General features: G+C 48.2%; 2 protein-coding genes across 8 annotated transcripts in view; one reads left to right on the plus strand and one right to left on the minus strand.

Moving 5' to 3' along the window:
- The first annotated feature begins 85 nt into the window (after positions 1-85).
- Positions 86-25,234, plus strand: dcaf15 (DDB1 and CUL4 associated factor 15). 2 transcript variants are annotated; one of them, XM_064958692.1, is made up of 8 exons: positions 86-249; positions 2,442-3,047; positions 3,446-3,537; positions 3,797-3,919; positions 13,753-13,835; positions 21,228-21,332; positions 21,457-21,572; positions 22,573-25,234. In XM_064958692.1, the coding sequence occupies exons 1-8, from the start codon at positions 117-119 to the stop codon at positions 22,626-22,628; spliced, it is 1,314 nt and encodes a 437-aa protein (XP_064814764.1). In that variant the 5' UTR covers positions 86-116; the 3' UTR covers positions 22,629-25,234. The 2 variants fall into 2 exon arrangements, with proteins under 2 accessions (XP_064814764.1, XP_064814765.1); XM_064958693.1 differs by having other exon boundaries at positions 2,445-3,047.
- A 48-nt stretch (positions 25,235-25,282) lies between these two features.
- LOC135530360 (MHC class II regulatory factor RFX1-like) overlaps positions 25,283-25,605 on the minus strand; it is a 35,802-nt gene continuing 35,479 nt past the window's right edge. For all 6 annotated transcript variants that reach the window (XM_064958691.1, XM_064958689.1, XM_064958690.1 and 3 more), the window contains exon 17: positions 25,283-25,605. This exon is cut by the window's right edge and continues 2,849 nt beyond it. The gene's annotated coding sequence lies outside the window, so the exon portion shown is untranslated.

Genomic DNA, 25,605 nt, shown 5'->3' on the forward strand with positions numbered 1-25,605 from the left:
GGCTATATGTTGAACAGTCTCTCTCTCTCTAGGTAGTGGAGAGTGTCTGTAACATGGCTATATGTTGAACAGTCTCTCTCTCTCTAGGTAGTGGAGAGTGTCTGGAACATGGCTATATGTTGAACAGTCGGTACCAGGTGGTCTATCCCTTTCCCACCTTCCAGCCTGCCTTCCAGCTGAAGAAAGACCAGGTGATCTTCCTCAACACCTCCTATTCCCTGGTGGCCTGCTCTGTGTCCCTCTGTCCAGGTAGAGACTGGAACATGGCTATAAACACACACTTCACCTTTCTAGGTAGTCAGTTTGGAACATGGCTATATGTTGAACAGTCCCTCTCTCTAGGTAGTTTCTGTCTCGTTCATTTTCCCTCTCTTTCTTCTTTCTCTAGGTAGTGGAGAGTGATGAACATGGATTATCTCCAGTCCCCTGTGGAGAGTGTCTGGGATATGTTGAACAGTCCCCAGTGGGATATGACCCAGTCCCCAGGTAGTGGATAGTGAACATGGCTATATGTTGAACAGTCTCGGTCCCCTAGGTAGTGGGATATGACCCGGTCCCTAGGTAGTGGAATATGACCCGGTCCCCTGTGGGATATGACCCTGTCCCCTAGGTAGTGGGATGTCTGGAACATGGCTATATGGTCCCCTCTCTAGGGGATATGACCCGGTCCCCTGTGGGATATGACCCGGTCCCCTGTGGGATATGACCCGGTCCCCTGTGGGATATGACCCAGTCCAGTCCCCTGTGGGATATGACCCAGTCCCCTGTGGGATATGACCCAGTCCCCTGTGGGATATGACCCAGTCCCCTGTGGGATATGTCCCAGTCCCCTGTGGGATATGACCCAGTCCCCAGTGGGATGTGACCCAGTCCCCTGTGGGATGTGACCCAGTCCCGTCCCCTGTGGGATGTGACCCAGTCCCGTCCCCTGTGGGATGTGACCCAGTCCCGTCCCCTGTGGGATGTGACCCAGTCCCGTCCCCTGTGTGATGTGACCCAGTCCCGTCCCCTGTGTGATGTGACCCAGTCCCGTCCCCTGTGGGATATGACCCAGTCCCCTGTGGGATATGACCAAGTCCCGTCACCTGTGGGATATGACCAAGTCCCGTCCCCTGTGGGATATGACCAAGTCCCGTCCCCTGTGGGATATGACCAAGTCCCGTCCCCTGTGGGATATGACCAAGCCTCGTCCCCTGTGGGATATGACCTCGTCCCCTGTGGGATATGACCTAAGCCTCGTCCCCTGTGGGATATGACCTAAGCCTGACCCAGTCCCGTCCCCGTCCCCCCTGTGGGATATGACCTAAGCCTCGTCCCCTGTGGGATATGACCTAAGCCTCGTCCCCTGTGGGATATGACCTAAGCCTCGTCCCCTGTGGGATATGACCCAGTCCCGTCCCCTGTGGGATATGACCTAAGCCTCGTCCCCTGTGTGATATGACCTAAGCCTCGTCCCCTGTGTGATATGACCTAAGCCTCGTCCCCTGTGGGATATGACCTAAGCCTCGTCCCCTGTGTGATATGACCTAAGCCTCGTCGTCCCCTGTGTGATATGACCTAAGCCTCGTCCCCTGTGTCATATGACCTAAGCCTCGTCGTCCCCTGTGGGATATGACCTAAGCCTCGTCCCCTGTGTGATATGACCTAAGCCTCGTCCCCTGTGGGATATGACCTAAGCCTCGTCCCCTGTGGGATATGACCTAAGCCTCGTCCCCTGTGTGATATGACCTAAGCCTCGTCGTCCCCTGTGGGATATGACCTAAGCCTCGTCCCCTGTGGGATATGACCTAAGCCTCGTCCCCTGTGTGATATGACCTAAGCCTCGTCGTCCCCTGTGTGATATGACCTAAGCCTCGTCCCCTGTGTCATATGACCTAAGCCTGTGGGATATGACCCAGTCCCGTCCCCTGTGGGATATGACCTAAGCCTCGTCCCCTGTGTGATATGACCTAAGCCTCGTCCCCTGTGTGATATGACCTAAGCCTCGTCGTCCCCTGTGGGATATGACCTAAGCCTCGTCCCCTGTGGGATATGACCTAAGCCTCGTCGTCCCCTGTGGGATATGACCTAAGCCTCGTCCCCTGTGGGATATGACCTAAGCCTCGTCCCCTGTGTGATATGACCTAAGCCTCGTCGTCCCCTGTGGGATATGACCTAAGCCTCGTCGTCCCCTGTGGGATATGACCTAAGCCTCGTCGTCCCCTGTGGGATATGACCTAAGCCTCGTCCCCTGTGGGATATGACCTAAGCCTCGTCGTCCCCTGTGGGATATGACCTAAGCCTCGTCGTCTCCTGTGTGATATGACCTAAGCCTCGTCTCCTGTGTGATATGACCTAAGCCTCGTCTCCTGTGTGATATTACTAAGCCTCGTCTCCTGTGTGATATTACTAAGCCTCGTCTCCTGTGTGATATTACTAAGCCTCGTCTCCTGTGTTGTCAGCAGGTGAGCAGGGTCATTCCTCTCAGATCCTGTTCAGAAAGAGAGCCACAGCCCCCACCTTAGAACATCAAATCCCTCCATCGCCCTCTTCATCCTCTTCCTCTCACGGGTCTCCCGACAGCCGCCTGCAAACCGCCAAACCAAGCCCCGCCCCTCTTTCCCCTAGCCAATTACAAGCTGCCGCCCGGGCGCGAGAGTTCGCTGCCGACCTCTTCAGACGTGCCCAGGGAGGAGGGAGAGAAAACGAGGGAGGGGAGAGGAGAGGGAAACCGGAGGGGAGCGAAGTAGGAGAGGAGGCCGTCGTGACTGAGAGAGAAGGGGTGAGCGTGGAGAGGGACAGAGAACAGAGGGAAGACGCACCGATGGATCAACTGACTAGCGCACCACAGACTTCCGCTTCAGCTGGGAACCAAAGTTTGTTGCGACCTTTGCAGGAGGACTCTATTCAGTGTAGCGCGGTGACGTCTCCTGCCTCCTCTTCCTCCTCTTCCCCCCCCACTCATGGTTCTCCTCAGGAAGCAGGCTGCAGCGAGCCGGGATATGTCAACTACACCCGCTTGCAGTACCGCATGCCACAGCCGGGGGCGCCAGAGCAGGATGCAGGAGGTGAGACAGACGCACTGTAGACGTTTTCACATGTAACACACATTGCGCTCGGTCATGTAAATAGGAAGCTGAAACTCCTCCCTCTATTTCTGCTCACCCCTCACTCTATCCCTCTCTCTCATTCTTCTCTTCCTCTCTCTTCCCTCTCTCTCTCTTCCCTCTCTCTCTCTCCCCTCTCTCTCTCTCTCTCTCTCTTCCCTCTCTCTCTTCCCTTCTCTCTCTCTCTTCCCCCTCTCTCTTCCCTCTATCCCTCACCCCTCACTCTCTCCCTCACCCCTCCCTCAACCATCTCTCTTCCCTCACTCCCTCCCTCTCTCGCTCCTCTTCTCTTTCTTCCCTCCCTCTCTCCCTCCCTCCCTCTCTCGCTCCTCTTCTCTTTCTTCCCTCGCTCCCTCTAGGTTATGAGGATGATAAGGTCCAGCTGCCCTTCACTGTGACTGACCTGAAGGGACGCAACCTACAGCTGGTCACTGGGCCCCACAACGGACAGGTGTGTGTGAGAGAATAAAATCCAGCCCTACCAATGGAGATAACTAGATCAGCAGAAGGAGAGACACAGGGCCTGAGTGATAATATTTACACCTGTTGTCTTCACTTAGTATTTGGAAGGAACCCAAGTCCAGGAGACCTGCAGTAAACCAGAACATGCTGAAGTGTGTATGTCCTTCAGAGTGTGTGTGTGTGTGTGTGTTTATTGTTTTAGACCTGTAGTAAACCAGAAAATGCTGAAGAGTGTGTCTGTCCTACAGAGTGTGTGTGTGGAGCAGTTGACTCTGGACTTTGAGTACCTGATCAACGAGGTGATCCGGAGCGATGCCCGCTGGGCTGCTCAGTTCTGTTCCTTCAACGACTACGACGTTGTTATACTGGAGGTACATATACACACTCTATACACACTATATACACACTATATACATACTATATACACACTATATACACACTATATACACACTATACACACTATATACACTATATACACACTATATACACTATATATACACTATACACTGTATACACACTGTACACACTATATACACACTATACACTATATACACACTATACACTATATACACACTACTATATACACACTATAAACTATATATACACTATATATACACTATACACTATATACACACACTATATACACACACTATATACACACTATACACACTATACACTATATACACACTATATACTATATACACTATATACACACTATACACACTATACACTATATACACACTATACACTATATACACACTATATACACACTACACACTATATACACACTGCACACTATATACACACACTACACACTATATATACACTATATATACACACTATATATACACACTATATACACACTATATACACACTATACACTATATACACTATACACACTATACACTATATACACAATGTATATACACTATATACACAATGTATACACACTATACACACTATATACACACACTATACTCTATATACACACTACACTATATACACACACTATATACACACACTACACTATATACACACACTACACTATATACACACTATACTCTATATACACACTATACACTATATACGCACACTACACTATATACGCACACTACACTATATATACGCACACTACACTATATATACGCACACTACACTATATATACGCACACTACACTATATATACGCACACTACACTATATACACACTATACACACTATATACACACTATATACACACTATACACACACTATACACTATATACACTATATACACTACACACACTATATACACTACACACACTATACACTATATACACACTATATATACACTATATACACACTATATATACACTATACACTATATACACACTATACACTATATATACACACTATACACTATATATACACACTATACACTATACACACTATACACTATACACACTATACACACTATACACTATATACACACTATACACTATATACACACCATATACACACTATACACTATATACACACTATATACACACTATACACTATATACACACACTACACTATATACACACACTACACTATATACACACACTACACTATATACACACACTACACTATATACACACACACTACACTATATATACGCACACTACACTATATATACGCACACTACACTATATATACGCACACTACACTATATATACGCACACTACACTATATATACGCACACTACACTATATATACGCACACTACACTATATATACGCACACTACACTATATATACGCACACTACACTATATATACGCACACTACACTATATACACACTATACACACTATATACACACTATATACACACTATACACTATACACACACTATACACTATATACACTATATACACTATATACACTACACACACTATATACACTACACACACTATACACTATATACACACTATATATACACTATATACACACTATATATACACTATACACTATATACACACTATACACTATATATACACACTATACACTATATATACACACTATACACTATATACACTATACACACTATACACTATACACACTATACACTATATACACACTATACACTATATACACACCATATACACACTATACACTATATACACACTATATACACACTATATACACACTATACACTATATACACACACTACACTATATACACACACTACACTATATACACACACTACACTATATACACACACTATACACTATATACGCACACTACACTATATACGCACACTACACTATATACGCACACTACACTATATACGCACACTACACTATATACGCACACTACACTATATACGCACACTACACTATATATACGCACACTACACTATATATACGCACACTACACTATATATACGCACACTACACTATATATACGCACACTACACACTATATACGCACACTACACATTATATACGCACACTACACACTATATACGCACACTACACACTATATACGCACACTACACACTATATACGCACACTACACACTATATACGCACTATATACACACTATACACTATATACACACTATATACACTATACACTATATACACACTATACACTATATACACACTATATATACACTATATATACACTATATATACACTATATACACACTATACACTATATACACACTATATACACACTATACACTATATACACACTATACACGCTATAGACCTATATACACACTATAGACCTATATATACACACACTAGAGGTCGACCGATTAATCAGAATGGCCAGTTAATTAGGGCCGATTTCACGTTTTCGTAACAATCGGAAATCGGTATTTTTGGACACCGATTTGGCCGATAAAAAAAAATATATATATATATAAATACATTTAAAAAAATAAACTTACCCTTTATTTTACCTTTATTTAACTAGACAAGTCAGTTAAGAACACCATTCTTATTTACAATGACGGCCTACCGGGGAACAGTGGGTTAACTGCCTGTTCAGGGGCAGAACGACAGATTTTTACCTTTTCAGCCCAGGGAGTCAATCTTGCAACCTTACAGTTAACTAGTCCATCGCTCTAACCACCTGCCTCTCATTGCACTTCACGAGGAGGCTTCCTGTTACGCCAATGCAGTAAGCCAAGGTAAGTTGGGGCGGCAGGGTAGCCTAGTGGTTAGAGCGTTGGACTAGTAACTGAAAGGTTGCAAGTTCAAATCCCCGAGCTGACAAGGTACAAAGCTGTCGTTCTGCCCCTGAACAGGTAGTTAACCCACTGTTCCTAGGCCGTCATTGAAAATAAGAATTTGTTCTTTAACTGACTTGCCTAGTTAAATAAAGGTAAAAAATATATAAAAAAATAAAAGTTGCTAGCTAGCATTAAACTTATCTTATTAAAACAATCAATCAATCATAATCACTAGTTAACTACACATGGTTGATGATATTACTAGTTTATTTAGCATGTCCTGCGTTGCATAATCGATGCGGTACGTATCGTTGCTCCAATGTGTACCTAACCATAAACATCAAGGCCTTTCTTAAAATCAATACACAAATCCAGGTGAGCAGGCAATATTAACCAGGTGGAATTGTCACTTCTCTTGCGTTCATTGCACACAGTCAGTGTAAATGCAACCGTTTGGGCTGCCTAATTTGCCAGAATGTTACGTAATTATGACATAACAATGAAGGTTGTGCAATGTAACAGGAATATTTAGACTGGATGCCACCCGTTTGATAAAATACGGAACGGTTCTGTATTTCACTGAAAGAATAAACGTCTTGTTTTCGAGATGATAGTTTCCGTATTCGACCATATTAATGACCTAAGGCTCGTATTTCTGTGTGTTATCATGTTATAACCAAGTATGATTTGATAGTGACTGAGCGATGGTAGGCATCAGCAGGCTCGTAAGCATTCATTCAAACAGCACTTTTGTGCGTTTGCCAGCAGCTGTTTATGACTTCAAGCCAATAAACTCCCGAGATTAGGCTGGTGTAACCAATGTGAAATGGCTAGCGGGGTGCGCGCTAATAGCGTTTCAAACGTCACTCGCTCTGAAACTTGGAGTGGATGTTCCTCTTGCTCTGCATGGGTAACGCTGCTTCGAGCCCAGGTAGAAGCGAGGAGAGGGACGGAATCTATACTGTTACACTGGCAATATTAAAGTGCCTATAAGAACAACATCCAAAAGTCAAAGGTATATGAAATATAAATGGTATAGAGAGAAATAGTCCTACAACCTAAGACTTCTTACCTGGGAATATTGAAGACTCATGTTAAAAGGAACCACCAGCTTTCATATGTTCTCATGTTCTGAGCAAGGAACTTAAACGTTAGATTTCTTACATGGCACATATTGCACTTTTACTTTCTTCTCCAACACTTTGTTTTTGCATTATTAAAACCAAATTGAACATTTTTCATTATTTATTTGAGGCCAAATTGATTTTATTGATGTATTATATTAAGTTAAAACAAGTGTTCATTCAGTATTGTTGTAATGGTCATTATTACAAATAAATGTAAAAAATCTGCTGATTAATCATTATCGGCCTTTTTGGTCCTCCAATAATCGGTGCGGGTTTGAAAAATCATTATCGGTCGACCTCTAATTCACACTATAGACACTCCACAATATTATTGTTAATAAACTATAGTTTATAGTCGGTTAGGACATCTTCTTTGTGCATGACACAAGTCATTCTTCCAACAATTGTTTACAGACAGATTATTTAACTTATAATTCACTGTATCACAATTCCAGTGGGTCAGAAGTTTACATACACTAAGTTGACTGTGCCTTTAAAGATCTTGGAAAATTCCAGAAACGGATGTCACGGCTTTAGAAGCCTCTGATAGGCAAATTGACATCATTTGAGTCAATTGGAGGTGTACATGTGGATGTATTTCAAGGCCTTCCTTCAAACTCAGTGTCCCTTTGCTTGGCATTATGGGAAAATCAAAAGAAATCAACCAAGACTTCGGAAAACAAATTGTAGACCTCCACAAGTCTGGTTCATCCTTGGGAGCAATTGCCAAGCGCCTGAAGGTACCACGTTCATCTGTACAAACAATAGTAAGTATAAACACCATCATATCAAATCAACGTTTATTTGTCACTTGCGCCGAATACAACAGGTGTAGTAGACCTTACAGTGAAATGCCGAATACAACAGGTGTAGTAGACCTTACAGTGAAATGCCGAATACAACAGGTGTAGTAGACCTTACAGTGAAATGCTGAATACAACAGGTGTAGTAGACCTTACAGTGAAATGCTGAATACAACAGGTGTAGTGTTGTACCTTACAGTGAAATGCTGAATACAACAGGTGTAGTAGACCTTACAGTGAAATGCTGAATACAACAGGTGTAGTAGACCTTACAGTGAAATGCTGAATACAACAGGTGTAGTAGACCTTACAGTGAAATGCTGAATACAACAGGTGTAGTAGACCTCACAGTGAAATGCTGAATACAACAGGTGTAGTAGACCTTACAGTGAAATGCTGAATACAACAGGTGTAGTAGACCTTACAGTGAAATGCTGAATACAACAGGTGTAGTAGACCTTACAGTGAAATGCTGAATACAACAGGTGTAGTAGACCTGACAGTGAAATGCTGAATACAACAGGCGTAGTAGACCTTACTGTGAAATGCTGAATACAACAGGTGTAGTACACCTGACAGTGAAATGCTGAATACAACAGGTGTAGTAGACCTTACAGTGAAATGCTGAATACAACAGGTGTAGTAGACCTTACAGTGAAATGCTGAGTACAACAGGTGTAGTAGACCTTACAGTGAAATGCTGAATACAACAGGTGTAGTAGACCTTACAGTGAAATGCTGAATACAACAGGTGTAGTAGACCTTACAGTGAGATGCTGAATACAACAGGTGTAGTAGACCTTACAGTGAAATGCTGAATACAACAGGTGTAGTAGACCTTACAGTGAAATGCTGAATACAGCAGGTGTAGTAGACCTTACAGTGAAATGCTGAATACAGCAGGTGTAGTAGACCTTACAGTGAAATGCCGAATACAACAGGTGTAGTAGACCTTACAGTGAAATGCTGAATACAGCAGGTGTAGTAGACCTTATCGTGAAATGCTGAATACAACAGGTGTAGTAGACCTTACAGTGAAATGCTGAATACAACAGGTGTAGTGTTGTACCTTACAGTGAAATGCTGAATACAACAGGTGTAGTAGACTTGACAGTGAAATGCTGAATACAACAGGTGTAGTAGACCTTACAGTGAAATGCTGAATACAACAGGTGTAGTAGACCTTACAGTGAAATGCTGAATACAACAGGTGTAGTAGACCTTACAGTGAAATGCTGAATACAACAGGTGTAGTAGACCTCACAGTGAAATGCTGAATACAACAGGTGTAGTAGACCTTACAGTGAAATGCTGAATACAACAGGTGTAGTAGACCTTACAGTGAAATGCTGAATACAACAGGTGTAGTAGACCTTACAGTGAAATGCTGAATACAACAGGTGTAGTAGACCTGACAGTGAAATGCTGAATACAACAGGCGTAGTAGACCTTACTGTGAAATGCTGAATACAACAGGTGTAGTACACCTGACAGTGAAATGCTGAATACAACAGGTGTAGTAGACCTTACAGTGAAATGCTGAATACAACAGGTGTAGTAGACCTTACAGTGAAATGCTGAGTACAACAGGTGTAGTAGACCTTACAGTGAAATGCTGAATACAACAGGTGTAGTAGACCTTACAGTGAAATGCTGAATACAACAGGTGTAGTAGACCTTACAGTGAGATGCTGAATACAACAGGTGTAGTAGACCTTACAGTGAAATGCTGAATACAACAGGTGTAGTAGACCTTACAGTGAAATGCTGAATACAGCAGGTGTAGTAGACCTTACAGTGAAATGCTGAATACAACAGGTGTAGTAGACCTTACAGTGAAATGCTGAATACAGCAGGTGTAGTAGACCTTATCGTGAAATGCTGAATACAACAGGTGTAGTAGACCTTACAGTGAAATGCCGAATACAACAGGTGTAGTAGACCTTACAGTGAAATGCCGAATACAACAGGTGTAGTAGAGCTTACAGTAAAATGCCGAATACAACAGGTGTAGTAGAGCTTACAGTGAAATGCCGAATACAACAGGTGTAGTAGACCTTACAGTGAAATGATGAATACAACAGGTGTAGTAGACCTTACAGTGAAATGCCGAATACAACAGGTGTAGTAGACCTTACAGTGAAATGCCGAATACAACAGGTGTAGTAGACCTTACAGTGAAATGATGAATACAACAGGTGTAGTAGACCTTACAGTGAAATGCTGAATACAACAGGTGTAGTAGACCTTACAGTGAAATGCTGAATACAACAGGTGTAGTAGACCTTACAGTGAAATGCTGAATACAACAGGTGTAGTAGACCTTACAGTGAAATGCTGAATACAACAGGTGTAGTAGACCTTACAGTGAAATGTTTACTTACAGGCTCTAACCAATAGCGCAAAAAAGGTGTTAGGTGAACAATAGGGAAGTAAAGAAATAAAACAACAGTAAAAAGACAGGCTATAAAAGTAGCGAGGCTACATACATACTACCTTCAATCAGGCTGATTGAGGTAATATGTACATGTAGATATGGTTAAAGTGACTATGCATATATGATGAACAGAGTAGCAGTAGCGTAAAAGAAGGGTTGGGTGGGACACAATGCAGTTAGCCCGGTTTGCCAATGTGCGGTAGCACTGGTTGGTCGGCCCAATTGAGGTAGTGTGTACATGAATGTATAGTTAAAATAACTATGCATCTATGATAAACAGAGTAGCAGCAGCGTAAAAAGAGGGTTGTGGGGGGCACATAATGCAAATAGTTCTGGTAGCCATTTGATTACCTGTTCAGGAGTCTTATGGCTTGGGGGTAAAAACTGTTGAGAAGCCTTTTTGTCCGAGACTTGGCACTCCGGTACCGCTTGCCATGCGGTAGTAGAGAGAACAGTCTGTGACTAGGGTGGCTGGGGTCTTTGACAGTTTTTTGTGCCTTCCTCTGACAGCCTGGTGTAGAGGTCCTGGATGGCAGGCAGCTTTGCCCCAGTGATGTACTGGGCCGTACCCACTACTCTCCGTAGTGTCTTGCGGTCAGAGGCCGTGCAATTGCCGTACCAGGCAGTGATGCAACCAGTCAGGATGCTCTCGATGTTGCAGCTGTAGAACCTTTTGGGGATCTCGAGACCCATGCCACATCTTTTCAGCCTCCTGGGGGGAATAGGCGTTGTCGTGCCCTCTTCACGACTGTCTTGGTGTGTTTGGACTATTCTAGTTTGTTGTTGATGTGGACACCAAGGAACTTGAAGCTCTCAACCTGCTCCACTACAGCCCCGTCGACGAGAATGGGGGCGTGCTCAGTCCTCCTTTTCCTGTAGTCCACAATCATTCCAGGTGGGAAAGGGCAATGTGGAGTGCAATAGAGATGGCGTCATCTGTGGATCTGTTTGGGCGGTATGCAAATTGGAGTGGGTCAAGGGTTTCTGGGATAATGGTGTTGATGTGAGCCATTACCAGCCTTTCAAAGCACTTCATGGCTACGGACGTGAGTTCTACGGGTCTGTAGTCATTTAGGCAGGTTGCCTTTGTGTTCTTTGGCACAGGGACTATGGTGGTCTGCTTGAAACATGTTGGTATTACAGACTCAATCAGGGACATGTTGAAAATGTCAGTGAAGACACCTGCCAGTTGGTCAGCACATGCCTGGAGCACACGTCCTGGTAATCCGTCTGGCCCTGCAGCCTTGTGTATGTTGACCTGTTTAAAGGTCTTACTCACGTCGGCCACGGAGAGCGTGATCACATAGTCGTCCGGAACAGCAGATGCTCTCATGCATGCCTCAGTGTTGCTTGCCTCGACTCGAGCATGAAGTGATTTAGCTCGTCTGGTAGGCTTGTGTCACTGGGCAGCTCGCGGCTGTGCTTCCCTTCGTAGTATGTAATAGTTTGTAAGCCCTGCCACATAAGACGAGCGCCTGAGCCGGTGTAGTATGATTCAATCTTAGCCCTGTATTGACGCTTTGCCTGTTTGATGGTTCGTTGCAGGGCATAGCAGGATTTCTTGTAAGCTTCCGGGTTAGAGTCCCGCACTTTGAAAGCAGCAGCTCTACCCTTTAGCTCAGTGCGAATGTTGTCTGTAATCCATGGCTTCTGGTTGGGTTATGTACGTACAGTCACTGTGGGGACGATGTTCTCGATGCACTTATTGATAAATCCACTGACTGATGTGGTGTACTCTTCAATGCCATCGGAGAATCCCAGAACATGTTCCAGACTGTGATAGCAGACTGGGGTGCTTTTCTGCAGGAGGGACTGGTGCACTTAAAAAAATAAATGTCATCAGGAAGGGAAATTATGTGAATATATTGAAGCAACATCTCAAGACATCAGTTAAAGCTTGGTTGCAAATGGGTCTTCCAAATGGACAATGACCCCAAGCATACTTCCAAAGTTGTGGCAAAATGGCTTAAGGACAACAAAGTCAAGGTAGTGGCCATCACAAGACCTGACCTCAGTCTTGTAGTACATTTGTGGGCAGAACTGAAAAAGTGTGTGCAATCAAGGAGGCCTACAAACCTGACTCAGTTCCACCAGCTCTTGTCAGGAGGAATGGGCCAGAATTCACACAACTTATTGTGGGAGGCTACTTGAAATGTTTGACCCAAGTTAAACAATTTAAAAGCAATGCTGCCAAACACTAATTGAGTGTATGTAAACGTCTGACCCACTGGGATTATGACGAAAGAAATAAAAGCTTAAATAAATCATTCTCTCTACTATTATTCTGACATTTCACATTCTTAAAATGAAGTGGTGATCCAAGCTGACCTAAGACAGGGATTTTTTACGAGGATAAAATGTCAAGAATTGTGAAAAGGTATTTGGCTAAGGTGCATGAACTTCTGACATCTGTAGCCGCGTGTGTGTGAAGTAGATATATATATATCTCAATACACTATATATCACACACACTATAGACATATACACACGACCTGTACCCATGCGTTCACACACAGGAGCATCTACAGACACGTAGTCTACAAGCGTGCACACTTACACACTGTGTATGCGTATATGTATATATATGCACACACACTCACATCTGGTCAGACTGTAATGGTGTGTATTTGTGTGTATCAGGTGTGTCCAGAGACTAACACAGTGGTGATCAACATTGGGCTGCTGCTTCTGGCGTTCTCCAACCCTGAAGAGGAACACTGCAGGTAACTACACTACACACACACACACACACACATCTATTTTTTAGTAAAGGCAAAGCCATGCTTCATCCCAGCTTGAACAAAAAAGACAATTGTGGCCAGACACCTGGTGAGGTGTTCTGGGGTCTGGAGGGCTATTTTCCTCTCTAGTCACCTGGTGAGGCGTTCTGGGGTCTGGATGGCTGTTTTCCTCTGTTTTCCTGACTCGTCACCTGGTGAGGTGTTCTGGGGTCTGGAGGGCTGTTTACCTCTGTTTTCCTGGATGGTCACCTGGTGAGGTGTTCTGGGGTCTGGAGGGCTGTTTACCTCTGTTTTCCTGGATGGTCACCTGGTGAGGTGTTCTGGGGTCTGGAGGGCTGTTTTCCTCTGTTTTCCTGGATGGTCATCTGGTGAGGCATTCTGGGGTCTGGGGGCTGTTTTCCTCTGGTTTCCTGGATGGTCACCTGGTGAGGGGTTCTGGGGTCTGGAGGTCTGTTTTCCTGGCAAGTCACCTGGTGAGGTGTTCTGGGGTCTGGATGGCTGTTTACCTCTGTTTTCCTGGATGGTCACCTGGTGAGGCGTTCTGGGGTCTGGAGGGCTGTTTTCCTGGATGGTCACCTGGTGAGGCGTTCTGGGGTCTGGAGGGCTGTTTTCCTGGATGGTCACCTGGTGAGGGGTTCTGGGGTCTGGAGGTCTGTTTTCCTGACTCGTCACCTGGTGAGGTGTTCTGGGGTCTGGAGGGCTATTTTCCTCTCTAGTCATCTGGTGAGGTGTTCTGGGGTCTGGAGGGCTATTTTCCTCTGTTTTCCTGGATGGTCATCTGACGAGGCGTTCTGGGGTCTGGGGGCTGTTTTCCTCTGTTTTCCTGGATGGTCACCTGGTGAGGCGTTCTGGGGTCTGGAGGGCTATTTTCCTCTAGTCACCTGGTGAGGTGTTCTGGGGTCTGGAGGTCTGTTTTCCTGGATGGTCATCTGACGAGGCGTTCTGGGGTCTGGGGGCTGTTTTCCTCTGTTTTCCTGGCAAGTCACCTGGTGAGGTGTTCTGGGGTCTGGAGGGCTGTTTTCCTGGCAAGTCACCTGGTGAGGTGTTCTGGGGTCTGGAGGGCTGTTTACCTCTGTTTTCCTGGATGGTCACCTGGTGAGGCGTTCTGGGGTCTGGGGGGCTGTTTTCCTCTGGTTTCCTGGATGGTCACCTGGTGAGGTTTTTTTGGGGTCTGGAGGGCTGTTTTCCTGGATGGTCACCTGGTGAGGCGTTCTAGGGTCTGGAGAGCTGTTTCCCTCTGTTTTCCTGGATGGTCACCTGGTGAGGCGTTCTGGGGTCTGGAGGTCTGTTTTCCTCTCCAGTCACCTGGTGAGGTGTTCTGGGGTCTGGAGGGTTGTTTTCCTGGCTCGTCACCTGGTGAGGTGTTCTGGGGTCTGGAGGGCTATTTTCCTCTCTAGTCACCTGGTGAGGCGTTCTGGGGTCTGGAGGGCTGTTTTCCTCTCTAGTCATCTGGTGAGGTGTTCTGGGGTCTGGAGGGCTATTTTCCTCTGTTTTCCTGGATGGTCATCTGACGAGGCGTTCTGGGGTCTGGGGGCTGTTTTCCTCTGTTTTCCTGGATGGTCACCTGGTGAGGCGTTCTGGGGTCTGGAGGTCTGTTTTCCTGGATGGTCACCTGGTGAGGCGTTCTGGGGTCTGGAGGGCTGTTTTCCTGGCTGAGTCACCTGGTGAGGTGTTCTGGGGTCTGGAGGGCTGTTCTCCTGACTCGTCACCTGGTGAGGCGTTCTGGGGTCTGGGGGGCTGTTTACCTCTGTTTTCCTGGATGGTCATCTGGTGAGGTGTTCTGGGGTCTGGGGGTCTGTTTTCCTGGCAAGTCACCTGGTGAGGTGTTCTGGGGTCTGGATGGCTGTTTACCTCTGTTTTCCTGGATGGTCACCTGGTGAGGCGTTCTGGGGTCTGGAGGGCTGTTTTCCTGGATGGTCACCTGGTGAGGCGTTCTGGGGTCTGGAGGTCTGTTTTCCTGACTCGTCACCTGGTGAGTTGTTCTGTGGTTTGGAGGGCTGTTTTCCTGGATGGTCACCTGGTGAGGGGTTCTGGCGTCTGGAGGGTTGTTTTCCTGGCTTGTCACCTGGTGAGGTGTTCTGGGGTCTGGAGGGCTATTTTCCTCTCTAGTCATCTGGTGAGGTGTTCTGGGGTCTGGAGGGCTATTTTCCTCTGTTTTCCTGGATGGTCATCTGGTGAGGCGTTCTGGGGTCTGGGGGCTGTTTTCCTCTGTTTTCCTGGATGGTCACCTGGTGAGGCGTTCTGGGGTCTGGAGGGCTATTTTCCTCTAGTCACCTGGTGAGGTGTTCTGGGGTCTGGAGGTCTGTTTTCCTGGATGGTCATCTGGTGAGGCGTTCTGGGGTCTGGGGGCTGTTTTCCTCTGTTTTCCTGGATGGTCACCTGGTGAGGCGTTCTGGGGTCTGGGGGCTGTTTTCCTCTGTTTTCCTGGATGGTCACCTGGTGAGGTGTTCTGGGGTCTGGAGGGCTGTTTTCCTGGCAAGTCACCTGGTGAGGTGTTCTGGGGTCTGGAGGGCTGTTTACCTCTGTTTTCCTGGATGGTCACCTGGTGAGGCGTTCTGGGGTCTGGAGGGCTGTTTACCTCTGTTTTCCTGGATGGTCACCTGGTGAGGCGTTCTGGGGTCTGGGGGCTGTTTTCCTCTGGTTTCCTGGATGGTCACCTGGTGAGGTTTTTTTGGGGTCTGGAGGGCTGTTTTCCTGGATGGTCACCTGGTGAGGCGTTCTGGGGTCTGGAGAGCTGTTTCCCTCTGTTTTCCTGGATGGTCACCTGGTGAGGCGTTCTGGGGTCTGGAGGTCTGTTTTCCTCTCGAGTCACCTGGTGAGGTGTTCTGGGGTCTGGAGGGCTATTTTCCTCTCTAGTCACCTGGTGAGGCGTTCTGGGGTCTGGAGGGTTGTTTTCCTGGATGGTCACCTGGTGAGGTGTTCTGGAGTCTGGAGGGCTGTTTTCCTCTGTTTTCCTGGATGGTCACCTGGTGAGGCGTTCTGGGGTCTGGAGGGTTGTTTTCCTGGCTCGTCACCTGGTGAGGTGTTCTGGGGTCTGGAGGGCTATTTTCCTCTAGTCACCTGGTGAGGTGTTCTGGGGTCTGGAGGTCTGTTTTCCTGGATGGTCACCTGGTGAGGCGTTCTGGGGTCTGGAGGGCTATTTTCCTCTCGAGTCACCTGGTGAGGTGTTCTGGGGTCTGGGGGCTGTTTACCTCTGTTTTCTTGGATGGTCACCTGGTGAGGCGTTCTGGGGTCTGGAGGGCTATTTTCCTGGATGGTCACCTGGTGAGGCGTTCTGGGGTCTGGAGGGCTGTTTTTCTCTGGTTTCCTGGATGGTCACCTGGTGAGGGGTTCTGGGGTCTGGATGGCTGTTTACCTCTGTTTTCCTGTCGAGGCACCTGGTGAGGCGTTCTGGGGTCTGGGGGGCTGTTTTCCTCTGGTTTCCTGGATGGTCACCTGGTGAGGCGTTCTGGGGTCTGGAGGGCTGTTTTCCTCTGTTTTCCTGGATGGTCACCTGGTGAGGGGTTCTGGGGTCTGGAGGGCTGTTTACCTGGCAAGTCACCTGGTGAGGTGTTCTGGGGTCTGGATGGCTATTTTCCTCTCTAGTCACCTGGTGAGGCGTTCTGGGGTCTGGGGGGCTGTTTTCCTCTCTAGTCATCTGGTGAGGTGTTCTGGGGTCTGGAGGGCTATTTTCCTCTCTAGTCATCTGGTGAGGTGTTCTGGGGTCTGGAGGGTTGTTTTCCTGGCTCGTCACCTGGTGAGGTGTTCTGGGGTCTGGATGGCTGTTTACCTGGCAAGTCACCTGGTGAGGTGTTCTGGGGTCTGGATGGCTGTCTACCTGGAAAGTCACCTGGTGAGGTGTTCTGGGGTCTGGGGGGCTATTATCCTCTCTAGTCACCTGGTGAGGCGTTCTGGGGTCTGGATGGCTGTCTACCTGGAAAGTCACCTGGTGAGGTGTTCTGGGGTCTGGGGGGCTATTATCCTCTCTAGTCACCTGGTGAGGTGTTCTGGGGTCTGGATGGCTGTCTACCTGGAAAGTCACCTGGTGAGGTGTTCTGGGGTCTGGGGGGCTGTTTTCCTCTGTTTTCCTGGATGGTCACCTGGTGAGGCGTTCTGGGGTCTGGATGGCTGTTTACCTGGCAAGTCACCTGGTGAGGTGTTCTGGGGTCTGGATGGCTGTCTACCTGGAAAGTCACCTGGTGAGGTGTTCTGGGGTCTGGGGGGCTATTATCCTCTCTAGTCACCTGGTGAGGCGTTCTGGGGTCTGGAGGGTTATTTTCCTCTAGTCACCTGGTGAGGTGTTCTGGGGTCTGGAGGGTTATTTTCCTCTAGTCACCTGGTGAGGTGTTCTGGGGTCTGGAGGGCTGTTTTCCTGACTCGTCACCTGGTGAGGTGTTCTGGGGTCTGGAGGTCTGTTTTCCTCTAGTCACCTGGTGAGGCGTTCTGTGGGCTGAAGGGCTGTTTACCTCTGTTTTCCTGGATGGTCACCTGGTGAGGTTTTTTTGGGGTCTGGAGGGCTGTTTTCCTGGATGGTCACCTGGTGAGGCGTTCTAGGGTCTGGAGGGCTGTTTTCCTCTGTTTTCTTGACTTGTCACCTGGTGAGGCGTTCTGGGGTCTGGAGGGCTGTTTTCCTCTGTTTTCTTGACTTGTCATCTGGTGAGGTGTTCTGGGGTCTGGAGAGCTGTTTTCCTGGATGGTCACCTGGTGAGGCGTTCTGGGGTCTGGAGGGCTGTTTCCCTCTGTTTTCCTGGATGGTCACCTGGTGAGGCGTTCTGGGGTCTGGAGGTCTGTTTTCCTCTCGAGTCACCTGGTGAGGTGTTCTGGGTTCTGGTGGGCTGTTTTCCTCTGTTTTCTTGACTTGTCACCTGGTGAGGTGTTCTGGGGTCTGGAGAGCTGTTTACCTCTGTTTTCCTGGATGGTCACCTGGTGAGGTGTTCTGGGGTCTGGAGAGCTGTTTTCCTGGATGGTCACCTGGTGAGGCGTTCTGTGGTCTGGGGGGCTGTTTTCCTCTGGTTTCCTGGATGGTTATCTGGTGAGGCGTTCTGGGGTCTGGGTGGCTGTTTACCTGGCTAGTCATCTGGTGAGGCGTTCTGGGGTTTGGAGAGCTGTTTTCCTGGATGGTCACCTGGTGAGGTGTTCTGGGGTCTGGAGGTCTGTTTTCCTCTCGAGTCACCTGGTGAGGCGTTCTGGGGTCTGGAGGTCTGTTTTCCTCTCGAGTCACCTGGTGAGGTGTTCTGGGTTCTGGTGGGCTGTTTTCCTCTGTTTTCTTGACTTGTCACCTGGTGAGGTGTTCTGGGGTCTGGAGAGCTGTTTACCTCTGTTTTCCTGGATGGTCACCTGGTGAGGCGTTCTGGGGTTTGGAGAGCTGTTTTCCTGGATGGTCACCTGGTGAGGTGTTCTGGGGTCTGGAGGTCTGTTTTCCTCTCGAGTCACCTGGTGAGGCGTTCTGGGGTCTGGAGGTCTGTCTACCTGGCAAGTCACCTGGTGAGGTGTTCTGGGGTCTGGAGGGCTGTTTTCCTGGATGGTCACCTGGTGAGGCGTTCGGGGTTCTGGAGGGCTATTTTCCTCTCTAGTCACCTGGTGAGGCGTTCTGGGGTCTGGGGGGCTGTTAACCTCTGTTTTCCTGGATGGTCACCTGGTGAGGAGTTCTGGGTTCTGGAGGGCTATTTTCCTCTCTAGTCACCTGGTGAGGCGTTCTGGGTTCTGGAGGGCTATTTTCCTCTCTAGTCACCTGGTGAGGCGTTCTGGGGTCTGGGGGGCTGTTAACCTCTGTTTTCCTGGATGGTCACCTGGTGAGGCGTTCTGGGGTCTGGGGGCTGTTAACCTCTGTTTTCCTGGATGGTCACCTGGTGAGGAGTTCTGGGGTCTGGAGGTCTGTTTTCCTGACTCGTCACTTGGTGAGGTGTTCTGTGGTCTGGAGGGCTGTTTACCTGGCAAGTCACCTGGTGAGGTGTTCTGGGGTCTGGAGGGCTATTTTCCTCTCTAGTCATCTGGTGAGGTGTTCTGGGGTCTGGAGGGCTGTTTATCTCTGTTTTCCTGGCTCGTCACCTGGTGAGGTGTTCTGGAGTCTGGAGGGCTGTTTTCCTCTGTTTTCCTGGATGGTCACCTGGTGAGGTGTTCTGGGGTCTGGATGGCTGTCTACCTGGCAAGTCACCTGGTGAGGTGTTCTGGGGTCTGGAGGGCTATTTTCCTCTAGTCACCTGGTGAGGCGTTCTGGGGTCTGGAGGTCTGTTTTCCTCTAGTCACCTGGTGAGGTGTTCTGGGGTCTGGAGGTCTGTTTTCCTGGATGGTCACCTGGTGAGGTGTTCTGGGGTCTGGAGGGCTGTTTACCTCTGTTTTCCCTGGATGGTCATCTGACGAGGCGTTCTGGGGTCTGGGGCTGTTTTCCTCTGTTTTCCTGGATGGTCATCTGGTGAGGCGTTCTGGGGTCTGGAGGGTTGTTTTCCTGGCTCGTCACCTGGTGAGGCGTTCTGGAGGTCTGTTTTCCTGGATGGTCACCTGGTGAGGCGGTCTGGGGTCTAGAGGGCTGTTTTCCTCTGGTTTCCTGGATGGTTATCTGGTGAGGCGTTCTGGGGTCTGGGTGGCTGTTTACCTGACTAGTCACCTGGTGAGGCGTTCTGGGGTCTGGAGGGCTGTTTACCTCTGTTTTCCTGGATGGTCACCTGGTGAGGTGTTCTGGGGTCTGGGGGGCTGTTTTCCTCTGGTTTCCTGGATGGTCACCTGGTGAGGTGTTCTGGGGTCTGGAGGGCTGTTTTCCTCTCTAGTCATCTGGTGAGGCGTTCTGGGGTCTGGAGGTCTGTTTTCCTCTCTAGTCATCTGACGAGGCGTTCTGGGGTCTGTAGGGCTGTTTACCTCTGTTTTCCTGGATGGTCACCTGGTGAGGTGTTCTGGGGTCTGGAGGTCTGTTTTCCTCTCTAGTCACCTGGTGAGGTGTTCTGGGGTCTGGAGGTCTGTTTTCCTCTCTAGTCACCTGGTGAGGTGTTCTGGGGTCTGGAGGGCTGTTTTTCTGTCTAGCCACCTGGTGAGGTGTTCTGGGGTCCGGATGGCTGTTTTCCTGTCTAGTCACCTGGTGAGGTGTTCTGGGGTCTGGGTGGCTGTTTTCCTGTCTAGTCACCTGGTGAGGCGTTCTGGGGTCTGGATGGCTGTTTACCTCTGTTTTCCTGACTCGTCACCTGGTGAGGTGTTCTGGGGTCTGGATGGCTGTTTACCTGGCAAGGTGTTCTGGGGTCTGGGTGGCTGTTTCCCCCTGTTTTCCTGGATGGTCACCTGGTGAGGCGTTCTGGAGTCTGGAGGGCTGTTTTCCTCTCTAGTCACCTTGTGAGGTGTCCTGGGGTCTGGAGGGCTGTTTTAATTGCCTCTAACTGTCACTCACACTAACCGGTAGTTGTCTTCCAGGCCCAACACCTACCACTCCAGTCTGCAGGTGAGCTGGGACCTCAACACAGGAGTGTGTCACACCGTCGGGGTCGGTGACCTCACTGAGGTCAAGGGTCAGACCAGGTGAGACGATCTCGCTCTCTCTTCATATCTATCGCTCTCACATTCCTTTCTCTCTTCATATCTCAAATTTTTTCTCTCTTTTCATATCTCTCTTCACATCTCCCTCTTCTCTCCCGTCCTGTAGTGGCAGTGTATGGAGTTCGTACAGGAAGTCTTGTGTGAACACAGTGATGAAGTGGCTGGTTCCAGAGAGCAGCTCTCGTTACATCAACCGCATGACCAACGAGGCCCTGCACAAAGGTACACACGTTATATATACACACAGTGGACAAAACATCAACCGCATGACCAACGAGGCCCTGCACAAAGGTACACACGTTATATACACACAGTGGACAAAACATCAACCGCATGACCAACGAGGCCCTGCACAAAGGTACACACGTTATATACACACAGTGGACAAAACATCAACCGCATGACCAACGAGGCCCTGCACAGAGGTACACACGTTATATACACACAGTGGACAAAACATCAACTCCTAATGTTCAGTTGCACCACCTTTTGCCCTGAGAACAGCTTTGATTCGTGGGGACATGGACTCAACAAGGTATTGAAAGCGTTCCACAGGGATGCTGGTCCATGTTGACTCCAACGCTTTCCACAGTTGTTTCAAGTTGGTTGGATGTTCTTTGCGTGGTGGACACGGGAAACTGTAGCGTGAAAAACCCAGCAGTGTTGCAGTTCATGACACAAACCGGTGCGCCCGGTACCTACTACCATTCCCCCTACTGTACCCCCTACTGTACCCCCTACTGTACCCCTACTGTACCCCTACCTGTACCCCCTACCGTACCCCCTACCATTCCCCCTACCGTACCCACTACCGTACCCACTACCATTCCCCACTACTGTACCCACTACCATTCCCCCTACCGTACCCACTACCATTCCCCCTACCGTACCCACTACCATTCCCCCTACCGTACCCACTACCATTCCCCCTACCGTACCCACTACCATTCCCCCTACTGTACCCACTACCGTTCCCCTACTGTACCCACTACCGTTCCCCCTACTGTACCCACTACCGTTCCCCCTACTGTACCCACTACCGTTCCCCCTACTGTACCCACTACCGTTCCCCACTACTGTACCCACTACCATACATTACAAATTGGAGTATGTGTCCTCAGTCAACTTTCCTGGTAAAATAAAGGGTTAAATGAAACGCTCTATGTAAATGAATTCTTCAAATCTGTTTATTTTTCTGTTTGTCCCCCTCTCTACTGTCTAGGTTCCTCTCTACAGGTGTTGGCTGACAGCGACCGGAGTACCTGGATCATACTATGAGGGTCAACAGAGGGGTGTCCTGACACCAGAGGCCCGGACTGTCACACACACACACCGACACACACACCGACACACACCGACACACACACCGACACACACCCATCCACACACCGACACACACCCATCCACACACCGACACACACCCATCCACACACCGACACACACCCATCCACACACCGACACACACCCATCCACACACCGACACACACCCATCCACACACCGACACACACCCATCCACACACCGACACACACCCATCCACTCACCGACACACACCCATACACTCACCGACACACACCCATACACTCACCGACACACACCCATCCACACACCGACACACACCCATCCACTCACCGACACACACCCATCCACTCACCGACACACACCCATACACTCAGCGACACACACCCATACACTCAGCGACACACACCCATACACTCAGCGACACACACCCATACACTCAGCGACACACACCCATCCACTCACCGACACACACTCATCCACTCACCGACACACACCCATCCACTCAGCGACACACACCCATACACTCACCGACACACACCCATACACTCACCGACACACACCCATACACTCACCGACACACACCCATACACTCACCGACACACACCCATACACTCACCGACACACACCCATACACTCACCGACACACACTCACCGACACACACTCACCGACACACACTCACCGACACACACACACTCACCGACACACACTCACCGACACACACTCACCGACACACACTCACCGACACACACTCACCGACACACACTCACCGACACACACCCATACACTCACCGACACACACCCATACACTCACCGACACACACCCATACACTCACCGACACACACCCATACACTCAGCGACACACACCCATACACTCAGCGACACACACCCATACACTCAGCGACACACACCCATACACTCAGCGACACACACCCATACACTCAGCGACACACACCCATACACTCACCGACACACACCCATACACTCACCGACACACACCCATACACTCACCGACACACACCCATACACTCACCGACACACACCCATACACTCACCGACACACACCCATACACTCACCGACACACACCCATACACTCACCGACACACACCCATACACTCACCGAAACACACCCATCCACACCCATACACTCACCGACACACACCCATCCACACACCCATCCACTCACCGACACACACCCATCCACACACCCATACACTCACCGACACACACACCGACACTCACCGACACACACACCGACACACACCCATCCACACACCCATACACTCACCGACACTCAGCGACACACACCCACCCACTCAGCGACACACACCCATCCACACACCGACACACATACAGCAAGCCTGTTTAGCTGCTACAGTAACAGTCATAGGATCCCTCTCAAATGGCACCCTATTCCCTATGTGGTGCACTACGTTTCCATTATGCCTGTGGTGAGAAGTCGTGCTCTATATGGGACCTTCAGACTCCACTCTGGACCTGGAAACCAGTTCCACTGTTCCCCTCTAATCGGGGACTGATTTAGACCTGGGACACCAGGTGTGTGTGATTAATGATCAGGTAGACCAGAAAGCAGGCTGCGGACCTCGTAGGGTCAGAGTTGAAAACCCCTGATTTAGGGAATAGGGTGCCATGTTGTCATGACTCAGTTACGACATGTCGCCAACTTGAATCTGTGCACCTGCCTGTGTGTGTGTGATGTTGTAGGATGGAAGAAACGAGGCATTGTGTTTTCCACATCTTCTGTTTTTGTTTGACGATATAATGTAACATAATTTGCACCTATTGATCCAGAGCTGGACTGAACAAAGATGATTTTACTGTGGGTTTTTAGTTTTGTTTGGTGTAATTTTCCGTTTTATGACTGTGTGTGAGAGAGAGATATGTGGTCCTCATGCCTCCGAGATTCTGCTGCTGTTCTCGGAACCTAAAGGCCACTCCTCTAAACCAGCTTTGTCCAGTTCGATCTGGTTTGATCCAGGTCGGAATCTCCATGTCTGTCTGACTGCAACAGGGCCTTCACATGAACCGGAACCAATCCTGTTATTTGTCGCTCTGGAGGGACTGACGTTCCCCCTCGGTACAGATCTAGGATCAGCTTCCCATCCCCCAATCCTAACCATTAGTGGGGGGGAAATGGTAAACTGACCGCAGATCAGTGTCTAAGGGCAACTTCACCATCATGTCTCTTATTTTACCGTTGACAGATTTCTTCTTGGTTGCGTCCAAAATGGCTCCCTATCTAGTGCACTACGTTTTGTCCAGAGCCTCAAACTCTCATAGGGCTTTGGTCAAAAGTAGTGCACTACATAGGGAGTCAGTTCAGATCGTCCCCTTTATAAATGTATTTGTATGTGATGGAGTTAACTTTCCCAGATTTACTGCCTAGTCCTTCATCCCAGAAATCTTTTTTCAAGGAAAGTTACAACCCTAGATGGAGCAGAGGCTTATGGGATATGGAGTTAAGCAAGCCTGTCATTATCTGGTTGTATTTTAAGATTGGAAGGAGAGAGCATGGTTCACTTGATTATTTTTTGATAAAAATAAATTGAAAGATTCACCTTGCGTGTGGCTGTTTCCTGTGTGTGAAGGAAAGAGACTGAAGAGGGCAAACACTGGTAAAGTATTTAATGGCTAAAGGTGGGCTGGTATCACGTCTTTATATGGCAACGACTGGGTACAAGATGTTTGAAAAGACCTCTGTCTTGTGCTCACCGAGTACTGATTCCAAACTCCAGTCACAGCAATTCAATACAAAGGTCTACAAAACATATACAGTAGCTGGATAGTACATCAAAATAAGGCCATAATGGTTCAATAAATATGATAGTCACATCTATTTCTATAGATATATATTACAAATACACATTTACTGATCTGTTCTAACTGGTGACTTTTTGCCGATTCTACGAGCTGGCAGTTAAGGTTGCCGTGAC

The sequence above is a fragment of the Oncorhynchus masou genome, unplaced genomic scaffold (genome assembly GCF_036934945.1).
Source record: "Oncorhynchus masou masou isolate Uvic2021 unplaced genomic scaffold, UVic_Omas_1.1 unplaced_scaffold_1324, whole genome shotgun sequence".
Classification (NCBI taxonomy): Eukaryota; Metazoa; Chordata; class Actinopteri; order Salmoniformes; family Salmonidae; genus Oncorhynchus; species Oncorhynchus masou.

What these genes read in the sequence shown, in the direction of transcription:
- dcaf15 (XM_064958692.1), top strand. Translation starts at nt 117, where the DNA reads ATGTTGAACAGTCGGTACCAGGTGGTCTATCCCTTTCCCACCTTCCAG. An exon ending in CTGGGCCCCACAACGGACAG is followed by an intron (nt 3,538 to 3,796) that starts GTGTGTGTGAGA and finishes TCTGTCCTACAG; the next exon opens with AGTGTGTGTGTGGAGCAGTT. An exon ending in CCTGAAGAGGAACACTGCAG is followed by an intron (nt 13,836 to 21,227) that starts GTAACTACACTA and finishes GTTGTCTTCCAG; the next exon opens with GCCCAACACCTACCACTCCA.